The sequence below is a fragment of the Kryptolebias marmoratus genome, linkage group LG18, assembly GCF_001649575.2.
Source record: "Kryptolebias marmoratus isolate JLee-2015 linkage group LG18, ASM164957v2, whole genome shotgun sequence".
Taxonomy (NCBI): domain Eukaryota; kingdom Metazoa; phylum Chordata; class Actinopteri; order Cyprinodontiformes; family Rivulidae; genus Kryptolebias; species Kryptolebias marmoratus.
In genome coordinates, this window is record NC_051447.1 from 3,090,133 (window position 1) to 3,101,719 (window position 11,587).

Genomic DNA, 11,587 nt, shown 5'->3' on the forward strand with positions numbered 1-11,587 from the left:
GGGGAGGGGGGAGCGTTGCGGCTTCCCGGTGGTAGCTTGTACAGCGGGAGTATTGCTACTCCTCGACGGCCAACATGCAACCTTGCGGCGAGTCGACTTTTTTTTTTTTTTTTTCTAGGTATTTCTACCGGGAACGGCTACTCGCTGCGGTACTGACCAGAACCTCCAAGCCAAGCGCCCGGCGACCGAGCTTGCGCGCGTATCTGTGGACAGTTCAGCTGGGCTCAGAGAGAAAAAGGCAGTACCAGCAGGGAGCTGGTTGGAACTTCTGCTTGTTGCGAGAAGAGGTTTTTGAATAAAGTCTCGGTGCAGCGTCAGCCCTATTTATAGGGGGAGGGACTCTGCCCTCTCTGACGCTGACGAGTGTATCTCCAGCCAATCCTGGCTGGCGTAATGTAATAGGAGCTTCTGATGAGGTCACGCCATGGGCGTTCCCAATGTGAGACACGAAACGAATGCTATGAAAGAGAACTGGCTGTGTTTGCAGCCCATGTGAGGTCACTGGACATGTGCAGACACAAGTATTTAATTGTGGTCACCAACTTCACCACCATTTCTTTTGTTTTTGCCACATTGATGCACAGGTTATTGGCCTGGCATCAGTTGACAAGATCTCTAACCTCCCTCCTGTGCAGAGACTCATCATTGTTAGAAATCAGGCCAACATCAACTGTGTCATCAGCAAACTTTACAATATGACTGCCTGGGTATCTTGCAGAGCTATCATATGCGAATAGTGTGTACAGGAGGGGGCTCAGGACACACCCTTGTGGGGAGCCCGTGTTAAGTATGATGGTGGTGGACAAGACATGTACATAGTCACATATTGTGATCTTCCCGTCAAAATGTCCAGGAACCAGTTGCGCATCAGTGCTTCAAAGTCCAGTAGCAGCAGCTTATTAGCAAGTGTCTGTGGGATAATGGCATTAAATGCAGAGCTATAATCCAGAAAAAGCAATCTGACATATGAGTGTCTGCCCTTCAAATGAGAGAGGCCAGAGTGGATGATAGCTAATGTGTTATTTGGACTTAAAAGACAAACATTTTATGTCAATGCATTATATTTCTTTATCTGTTGATTCTTGTACTGAAGTCAGAGGACTAGTTTTTCCATGTCATTTATGCCTGTGATGAATGTCTGCAATATTTACTTTCAATGTCATCTGTAGTTTTTAACTGAAATGTTTCCAGCCTTTTCAGTAACTCTAAAGTAAACCCAGATAAGGTAGAGAAAAATTAAGATTTGACGCTTTATAAGACTAATGATCTCTATTTTACCAGCAATAACTAGTCAGTAAGTCAACTCTTAATAATGCAAACACTCTTCATTCTTTAAGTAACACTGTAAATCCCTTTCTAGATTTTGCTGTTTGATCCCCAGTCACCAGAAGTAATGCTCAAACACTTCTTACCATTTTGGTTTCCTCAGATCCTATATGAAACTCTTTGATGATCTCAGTTGTGACAAAGTCATCTTTCTGTGCCATCCAATGAACATACGGGAGAGACAATGAAAATATTTAGAACTGCATTTAAAAATCAATTTGAATATAAACGATTAATTAGGATAAGATGTTTTTAGCATTTCAACCTGTAGAGCTGAGGCCTTCTCATTACTGATAGTCTCTCCTGTCATCTGCTCACTTGTCGTATCTGTTAAAACGGCTTCATCAACAGCAAACTTCCAGAGAAGTGAGAGATTGGACAAAGTTAAAGAAACCTTTAAAGGATTCCTGAATGTCAGCTCAACTATGATTGGTTCTGCGAAGAAATGCACAGGGAAAACAGATTCATTATAAACACTTATGAACTGGATCTTTATTTTTTTTATTCAATGGAAACCTAAAATACTTATATTGAATGCTGCTGTATTGGAAGTCATTCAAACCAGTGGTGAATGTTTACTAATAATAATTCTGTAAAGGGCCAGAGAGGCCAAATTCCATTGTGTCACTTAAGACTTCTTACCCTCCACCACAGCCAGTGGGTGATGAAGGTTGTCTGTCTGACTGTTCAGACAGCTTTGAGATGGTTGGAAGTTTCCAGGAACAATCCCATGATTGGCTGAAGATACAACCTGCTCCTCCAGAATGCACCACATAGCTGATGAACTCTGATCGTACTCCTGATCCAATGACACATGAGTGGCTGCCTGCTTTTCTCCTAAATAAATTAAACCAAAAGACAAAGAAAGTTGATTTCATTTCTGGTACATTTAGACTTTCAAAGGTGCTACTACTGATTATTGGCTCATCTGTTTTAATTTAATCTACAAACTGTTTTATTGTTATTATTATTATAAACATGACAATATTGTTTTAACTTTCTGACTGTCCTAACTTTTTCTGCCATTATTAACTGTATTGCAATGTACAATATACCTGCCTATATCTTACACTGTCTTGTCCTTTTAAATTAGGCTGTCGCAGGGGTATCTTTGCACAACCTGTATCTTGGAACCTGCCTAGGCATCTCATTGTTATGATATTTTGATTGTATGCCACAAACAAAAAGAAACATATGTTTGTTGATTTTTGAGGAGGAGGAAGAAACAACATAATCCCATTCATACCAAAGAGGAAAGGGCAGAGAAGGTAAAAATCTTTAAAGCTGAACTGTAACCTGTTTTGAAGCCAACATCATTCAAAATATAGCCATAAAATGTTTTTGTAGAAATCTGAAATTAAAAATAAAAAAATTCTATATTTTTTTGGTAATACTGAATATTGAAGAAACCACTCAGGTGTTTTCAGCTTTTTCCGTGACCACCCCGGAGGTCTGACATCCGCTAAACTGCTTTCTCAGTGAGTGGATGAATACCGGTATAATGTAGTTCAGTTTGTTGGAATTAATTGTTTGAACTGGACAGAAAATGCTACGAGAGTAGCGTTTCTCAACGGGAGGCGGTACTGACCCTGGGGGGCGTTGAGAGGATGACGGGGGGCGCTGGAAGCAATATTTTCAAAAGGGGGCGCTGATATTCTTTTGGGGGGCGTTTGCTTGAAGGTAATGTTTACACCAAAGATTCACAACAATATCAGTTTAAACTTTGAACTACTTGCAAAAATATTGTGGCCTAAAACATTAAAACCGGCACGGAACTGCAACTGTATCAATAGTATTTCTCTTCAGCGCAGCTCTGTGCTGCCTTCAGGAGAACAAGACATCAGAGTATTGTCTATAATTTCTCCCACATGGCCGTTACTTTGTAAACTCTGAGAAAGGAACACTCTCTTTAGTGATATTGCCTTTGGAATTATTTCTTTCTCTTACATGGGTTAATTTCTCTGAAGGATACACCTTGAGCGCATTGTTATCGCAGTGGTTAAACATTTACAAGAGCAATATTCTGTTTTCGGACTTTCCCAGACAGCATCCAGATGCACATTAACACTTTTCTGGACAAGATGCTTTGTTGACATGACTGCGGAACAACGTTGCCAAAGCATACGAACACAAACCAACAATAAAACATAAAATATTCTAAAACCAGAGACCTACGGCTTGACAAGTGGATCACAGCAACTGCATCAGCCGATGTAACACAGGATAGATGTCGGCTGACACCACTGCGACTTTTGTCTGCAACTTGTGTCGTTGTGAACTTTAAAGTCTTAACATCAGTCACAATCTTTAATTAGTCTATGAATAAAAGAAAATGTGAAAGCACAAAACATGAAACATGAAAGAGGTTTATTTAATAAAAAACATCCCAAAATGTGAAACCAAACTCCATAAAAAGCTATATATTAATTCTGCCATATTGTTAGTATTGTTGGCCCGCTCAAAAGCGATACATTTGTAATACTTTTGCACGTTTGTATTGGCAGGTACCGCGGCTTCACTGCTCTGCTAAAGGGGCAGGTCCCGAATATCCTGACAGTCAATTGTGGCCTGCACCGCTACAATCTTGTGGCTAAATGTAAAAGTGTAGCTTTCCACGAGTCTCTCAATGTCCCATGCCCTGAGTCAGGAAAATGATGATATTTTTGAGCATCTCCTTCTCCATACTGATGTACGGTGGCTCTCAAAGGGAAACTGCCTTGCTCATTTTTGTGGTCGGTTTGATTCCATTGTGAAGTTTATGGAGTCCGCTGATGCAGCTCTGGGGGAACAGGTGACATGCAGCCGCTGCAACATAATGTACCTGGCAGACTTCTTTGACAAAATAAAGTCACATTAAAGCTGCAAGGAAATGGTGTTACTCTTGTCCACTGTACTCTTGTAATAATAATAATAATAATAATAATAATAATAGACTATCTAAAGAGGTTATCGATAACCGTCTCCGCATTTACGTGGAACACCTGCCCGCAATAAAGAAACTGGCAGATAAACACCAGGCACAGGGATCCCACTAGTTTTCCTTGTTTCAATTAATTTCCTTTGAAAGTCAGCCTAATCATTCCGCTTTACCCTGTTTTAAGTATCAGATAGTTCTCCATTGGAGCAATTCTTACGCTCACTGTCTGGCATTTCTGATTGCCTGTTGTTTAATGAACATGCGAATGTTAGATTGCTAGACCTTTCTGCTTGGTTGCTGTTTGTTATAATTACATAAAGTTTGAACTGAAATTTTAAGCCATTTGGATTGGCTGCTGTTAGGCCTAATTTAAGTTAAATTTCGGCTGCTTTTTTTGGGAACAGCTGTAAATACAATTTTTATTCTCATGGCTTTTTTGTTCCCTGGGAAACTAATATTTCTGTTTGTCATTCCGTGATGTGATTTTTTTTTTTAAAGATTTTTTGATGATGAATACAGAAACAACTTTAAATCCTTCACACTTACATCACCTGGTCTCATAACACCAAACTGTTCATTACAAGAGTGCACAAAAGAAACTTAGGATGTCAATCAAAATCTTCACAACTCTGTACAAAGACAGAGTGAAGAATGTCATCAACGACAATTATTATTACTTTAACAGACCAACTGTACTTAAATAAAATTATATGTTGGGTGGGGTGGGTGGAGAGGAAGGGGAGCAGAAAATGGCAGCGTAGAGACAACACTTTTACAGAGCAAGCTCTGGTAAATATTGTAATTATTTTCTAGCCATAGGGTCCAACTACAGCATTTACATTCTGAAGAATTTCTTAACATGAGAAAATTATCTGGGTCACAGCTTTACCTGAACTATTACAAAGACACATAGGTTGGTTAGCAGGGGGTTGGGGCAGGTGAAGCAGCGTGGAGAGATGACGCAGCACGGACTGGAGGAGCTCCAGAGTTTGTCTGGCAAGACAGAGTTTCAAGCTTTTTGAAGAAGCTTGTCCCAACCCAGGAGGGATGAAGATGACTTTATCAGATTAAACTCAACTAATGGCCACACGGGGCAAGGACCAGTCCCTATTTCTGAAGTAGTTTGGGCGAAGTGCACTCCAGGTCGGAAGAAGAAAGCACCAGGAATAGAAGTGCCAACCAGAGACAATTCCTTATCTTTTTTTTTGTATTATTTTGTCCAAAACATCAAGACTGCTGAGTTACTTGGGTCCCAACGTTTTTTTTTTGTAAGGGGGATATTTGTGAACGCATAACGGCGGCTTGTCACTGGACATTTTTTTGTTAATTGAGAGACCTCACATCGTAATTATGAAATAGAAGAAACAGGATTAATTTTACTACATAGAGATGTTTCAGTTTTGTTTTATGTGATTGATTGTGAAGGAGGGCGTGTGTGACTGATTATTTTGAAATTGCTGTAGGAACAGTTGATTTTTGTGTATTAAATATAGAGTGCCCCGCCCCTTGCACTTCTAAGCTGATTTGTTCGATTTGTTTTGGGGTTTTTTGGCTCACCTTGCTTGCCGAATGTTCCTTCTGGGATGAATACAAACAGGCAGTTTATGTACTCTTATTTCTAACTTTGAAAAATAATTAAAAGAACTCGAGCTTGTAATATCACCCCTTTAGACAGGAGTTTGTTGCAACTTTGTGCTTTACCTCATGTAGCATCATCATATCACTGGAAACAACCTCAGAAAAAGGTTTGTTGGATCTAGGTTGGACCGCCAGGATGAGGAAAACTGCACTCCTAATGCCATTTCTATCCATGAATACACACATTGTTTTGGGACAGGGGCTGTGGTTGGTGGGGGTTGGGGGCACGTAGCCTCAAGATGGAACGAGTTTGAAATCTCCTGAAAGTATGTTGGTGGAGATATTCTCCTCAAAGATTTTATTTTGATTTGTTTGTGTGATTACTACAGAAATGTTGCTGTTTTATGTAATGGCTGGTTTATCAATTCATGTTCATGCTTGTTAAGTCCTTTTCAAGCTCAGACTCGGTGCAGGGAGTGTTTTATTTTTTTTTGGACGGGGAGGGGGGAATTAATGTATTAGCAAACTGAGTGTTAGCATGGTACATGACATCTAACAAGCTTTGTTCTTGTACCTGGAATGTAAAGGGGATGAATAACCCTGTTAAGAGGTGTAAATTACTTATTTTTTTGGGAAGTGAGTCTGTTGATATGGCCATTGTTAAGTATGGTCCTTTTTCATTTCTCATTTCTGTTAAACTCATTACAGCTTTATAACGTGTTTCATTCAAAGGGATCTCACAAAGGTGCAAACATGTGAAGCTTGGATAAATACTAAATGGTAATGTAGTTCAAACTGTACAATATAATCAAGATACTTTGGTTGCTAAGAAATGAGGTCATGTTGACTTGATTGCTAAGAAATAAGGTTGTGCTTAGTCAATGATAGAATATAAACAAAGTTGGATATTGCTAAAATCATTTGATTGTTAAAAGTAGGTTACGATAAAATGTAAACAAACTTCGATGTCACTAAAATGATTTGAATGCTGAAATAAGGTCACTTTTAGCTTATGATAGAATAGTCACTAAGAACAATGTGTCTGTGGGGTGAGGGAGGCGGAAGGTTCCAGAACATCATGATATGATAGTATGCTTTATAGTATAAAAAGAAGTAAAGGGGTTATTACTTCAGATACAACTGGGAACGTGTTGCTGTTGCTTCGTGTTGGTGAGTTGTTGTCTCCATTCAGCTGAATGTTTAAATAAATGTATGTTTGCTTTTTAAACCTCTGCTTTGGACTCGTTTTGTGTGTCCGTCTTTTCTGCAACATCAAAAGATCCGATGAGAGAAACTAAGTGGTCAGGTGAGATTCCTCTGAATGGAGTGAATACTAAAGCTTAGTTTTTCTCAACACCATGTTGCAAGAAACACATTTGAGGGATGTAGATCAATTAAAAATTAGAATGAGGTGGCTTCAAGCAGGCATTTGTTCCTCCACTACCTCAAATAGTAGAGGGGTAGCAATTTTGGTAAGAAGGGGCCTGTGATTTGGGGTGTTACACTGTATTAAGAATAATAGAGGTTGATATATTATTGTTAAATGTAATGTGCAAGGAACTGTAGTTTCCATGCTTAATGTTTATTACCCACCTGCTCACCCTTCAGATTTTGTTACTAAGGTTTTTAAAAAAAAATTGCTATTGGAGATGCCAATTTTAATTAGGCCCGAGCAGCGACAGCACTGCGAAGGCCTATTGTATCTGTACTGTTTCTTATCATTACAATTCTTTGCATTATAGAAGCGCTAATTTGGAGGTCTAAACATATTCAAAATTTCATCGAAAATTGTCCCCAGCAAGAAATTTTAGTATTTTAATATCAAAAGTGAGCGTGGACAAACTACTCTACAGTGCCACCTAACGTGAGATAGGACAAACCTTACATCGTAGACATCTGTAACTCGGTATGTAGGTAGAACACCTCAAATCAAAAAAAAAGGTCTCTTGGAAGTATGCCCTAAAATGTATAAGGAGGTGGCCATTTTGGCTCAAAGTGCAATTTTTGGTCATTTTTGATTTTGGCACACCTCGAACTTTAACAAACTCCTCCTAGGGATTTTGAGCGATCGGCTTCAAACTTGGTCGGTAGGGAGTTAAGGGATGGGGGAGTAAAAGTTATCAAAATCGTGAGTTTTTGAGCATGCTGAAGGGACGGAGCCAGGCCTCAAAGTTCGCCTTCATGCCATAAATTTCAAAACGATATAATTTTCACATGGAAAGACTAAATTGCACCAATTTTGGTATGAGTCATCCATGTTGGATTCCTGACGATCCTATGTGGTCACATTCAGACGTCATCATAGCCCCACCCCCTTAGAACAGAAAGTCACTTTTTTTTCTTGGAAAGCTAGATCTCTGACCCCCGACCTAATCAAGTCGATCTTGTGTCAGACGACAGATAACAAGAATAAGAAGCAAAAGCTAAGAAAACAACATGAACTTAGCACCGAGCTCAAGGCAAAAGAGAAAGCGTATATTGAGTCCCCGTCTGCTACACTTTTAATGGAAATATCTGCAGTTAAGTCTGCTCTTAATAGTTTACCTACACAACAAGAGGAGACTAAACTTAAATTTATCAAAGATTTTATGTACATGGCGATAAACCAGGGAGGTACTTGGTTTAACTTACAAAAAAAAAGAGCAAATTCCCATTTAATTGCAGCCGTAATGACAAAGGTAAAAGGGTACATGATAATGTTCAAATAAACACCATCTTTAAACAATTTTATCACAAATTATATTCATCGGGATAGTCGGTGGATGCATATAATCCAATGGAGTTTTTCTCACACATTAAGTTACCCACTTTTACAACAGAACAAAAAACTGTTCTTAATGCACCCATCTCCAGAGAAGAAATTGTAAACGCTATTAGAAGCTAAAAAGTGGCAAGGCTCCTGGGTTTACTGCTGACTTTTTTAAAGAATTTGCCGATTTGCTTGTAGACCCATTGTTGAATATGTTTGACTCGTTCAGATGAAATAACTTGCCTCAAATGCTAAGAGAAGCAAATATTTCTCTCATTCTAAAGAAGGGTAAGAACTCAGAGCACTGTTCTTCATATAGACCTATAGCATTACTGAGTGTAGATAGAAAGGTACTTTCGAAAGTCTTAGCTACCGGTCTTGAAAAACTTATCCTGTGCGTTTTTAAGGAGGACCAAACAGGTTTCATTAGAGGCTGTAATTCTGGCAACAATGTTATATGTTTTCTAAATGTTATCCAGGCTTTCCAACATCATAGTACTGATGGTTTAGTGCTTTCTTCAGATGCCGAAAAGGCGTTTGATTGGGTAGAATGGAATTATCTTTTTTATTCCTTATATAATTTTGATCTGGGTGATAACTTTGTTAAATGGATTAAGGTGCTATATGACTGCCCTTTATCTTATGTCTTGATGAATGAAGTACGATCAGAGGCTTTCCAATTGCATCATGGAACACGTCAGGGTTGCCCATTGCCTCCGCTTTTGTTTGATCTCGTGATCAAGCCTTTGGCGGAGGCAATAAGGGCTATGCCCTCTATTCACAGACTGGTTAATGAAGACAAACATCATAAGATATGCTTGTATGCAGACAACATTTTATTATTTATTTTAAATCTTCATATATTTCTCCTAGCGTTGATGAAGGTTATTGATTCTTTTAGTAGATTTTCAGGATATAAGGTGAATTTGAGTAAGTCAGAAGCCATGCCGCTTAGGAGCCATAAGGAGCCTGTAACCCAGCCCCCATTCCTTTTCAGATGGGCACCAGCAGGGTTTGAATATTTGGGCATTTTCATTACCCCAAGATTTAACGAGATGTATAAAACAAACTTTTGTCCCCTATTTAAAAAAATTAAACCTGACTTGGATAGGTGGAATTCTTTACCGATATCACGGCTTGGTTGTATATCAATGATCAAGATGAATATATTGCCTCATCTATTATACCCTATAAGGATGATCCCAATAGTGTTCTTGTACAAGGTGATTAAAATTATTGCTGGCTGGCTGAGCTCTTTCATATGGAGTAAATGCAGACCCAAACTCAAGATGTCAATTTTGCAACTACTAGGTTGTGAGGGTGGTCTGCATCTACCAAGTATTAGAATGCATCAACTATGTAGTCACCTTAAATATTTACATGACTGGATTACAGACAATTCACATTCTATCTGGTTGGATATCGAATCTTCTCTTTCAAGGTATGATTTGAGATCTTTACTGTTTTTAAACTAAATTAGTGATGTGACGCTGACTACTAGCAATCCTGTTACACGAAATACAGATATAGCCTGGCGTTTGCTACGCGTCTGGAAGGGAGATCTAAGATCACATCACCTTTCACCCTATAGTGAATAATCTTGAGTTTCAGCCTGGTTTGACCAATAGGGGTTTCAATGTATGGAGGGATAGAAGTATTGTAATGCTGAAAGACGTTTTCTCTAATAACACACTGATATCATTCGCACAACTATCCATGAAATAGAATCTTCCCAGACAAGACCTCTTTTGTTCTCTGCAACTAAGACATTATATCCAGCGTAATACAACTTTGGCAAGAAATGTGGTCGTCTCATCAGTTGAAAGAGCATGGTTTTTATGAAATATGAAGATATCTATGAGCATTTTATGCAAGGTATTATCCTCTGTCTGTATAGCCTCTTTGCACACACTGAGGGACACTTGGGAGTGTGAAGTTTCAGAGTTAATTAATGACAAAATATTGGAATAAGATTTGAGAATATGCTAAATCCATCTATGTGTGCAATAGGATAAGATCTATACAACTTAAAATGCTACATAGGATGTATATTTCACCAAATCGCAGACAACACTTTGGGTCTGATTTCTCTCCCATGTCTAAAATGTAAAACAGAAATTGGGACTTTGACACATTGTTTTTGGTAGTGTTTGTGGTTGCAAAAATACTGGCCTGATATAATTTGTGAAATACGGAAAATATTAGGAATATATGTACAAATGAATTCTTTGTCTCTACTTTTAGGGCTGCCTGATGAAAATGTGACCTCAAATGATAAGAAAGACTGCACTGCATACTCACTTTTGCAGCAAGGAAAAATATCCTGATGCAATGGACTAGTGCTAGAGGCCCTACTGTTAAAGGCTGGCAAAGGGTACTGCAGGACTTTCTGCCATTAAAATATTTGACATGTGCTTTACACTCCAGGACAGACTTTTTCCTCAGGGTTTGGTACCATATTTAAACTATATCGAACCTAAAATTTCAGCCATTATGCTTCAAGGATTTGTTTAATTTTATGTTCTGTTTTGTTTTTTTTCTCTCTCTCTCCCCTTCCTTTCCCCCTTTATCCCCCTATTTTTGTGACACATTGGGTCTGAGCTATGATGTTATTGGTTGAGTCTTATGTCGTAAAGTTCTAAAAATTAAAAAAAAAAAAATTGTGTTGGCCCTGTTTGTATCACTCAGTGAAAAGAAGTAGGGTAATTACTTCTAAGAGAGTTGCTCCAATAAACAGTTTGCTATGTGACAGTTCTCCAGGAGCAATTTGTCCACCAGCCACTATGGCTGGTGGAAATTTTTTTTACCAGCCACTCAAATATTTTACCAGCCACTATTTTTTGTTGTGACAAAAAGTTATTTCATATGATGATGATGATGATGGAGGTGGGTGGAAGCAGTTGTGGTTCCCTACAAGCTGAACAACACCTCTTTCTGGACACTGCATTGAAATAACTAGACTTTTCTTATTTTATTTTTTTTATTTTAAACCATTAAAAGATGCATATCTGTACATA

At 38.6% G+C, this 11,587-nt stretch overlaps 1 protein-coding gene across 4 annotated transcripts in view; it reads right to left on the reverse strand.

The window, feature by feature from the left end:
* The window catches only part of trappc8 (trafficking protein particle complex 8), a gene marked incomplete at its 5' end in the record, with an annotated part of 70,957 nt that overhangs the window by 26,230 nt on the left and 33,140 nt on the right, over positions 1–11,587 (reverse strand). For all 4 annotated transcript variants that reach the window (XR_005234441.1, XM_037981319.1, XM_037981320.1 and 1 more), the window contains 3 exon segments: positions 1,413–1,478; positions 1,592–1,761; positions 1,969–2,163. Coding sequence is in view for 3 of the 4 variants with exons in the window: in XM_037981319.1 (XP_037837247.1) it covers positions 1,413–1,478; positions 1,592–1,761; positions 1,969–2,163 (431 nt within the window).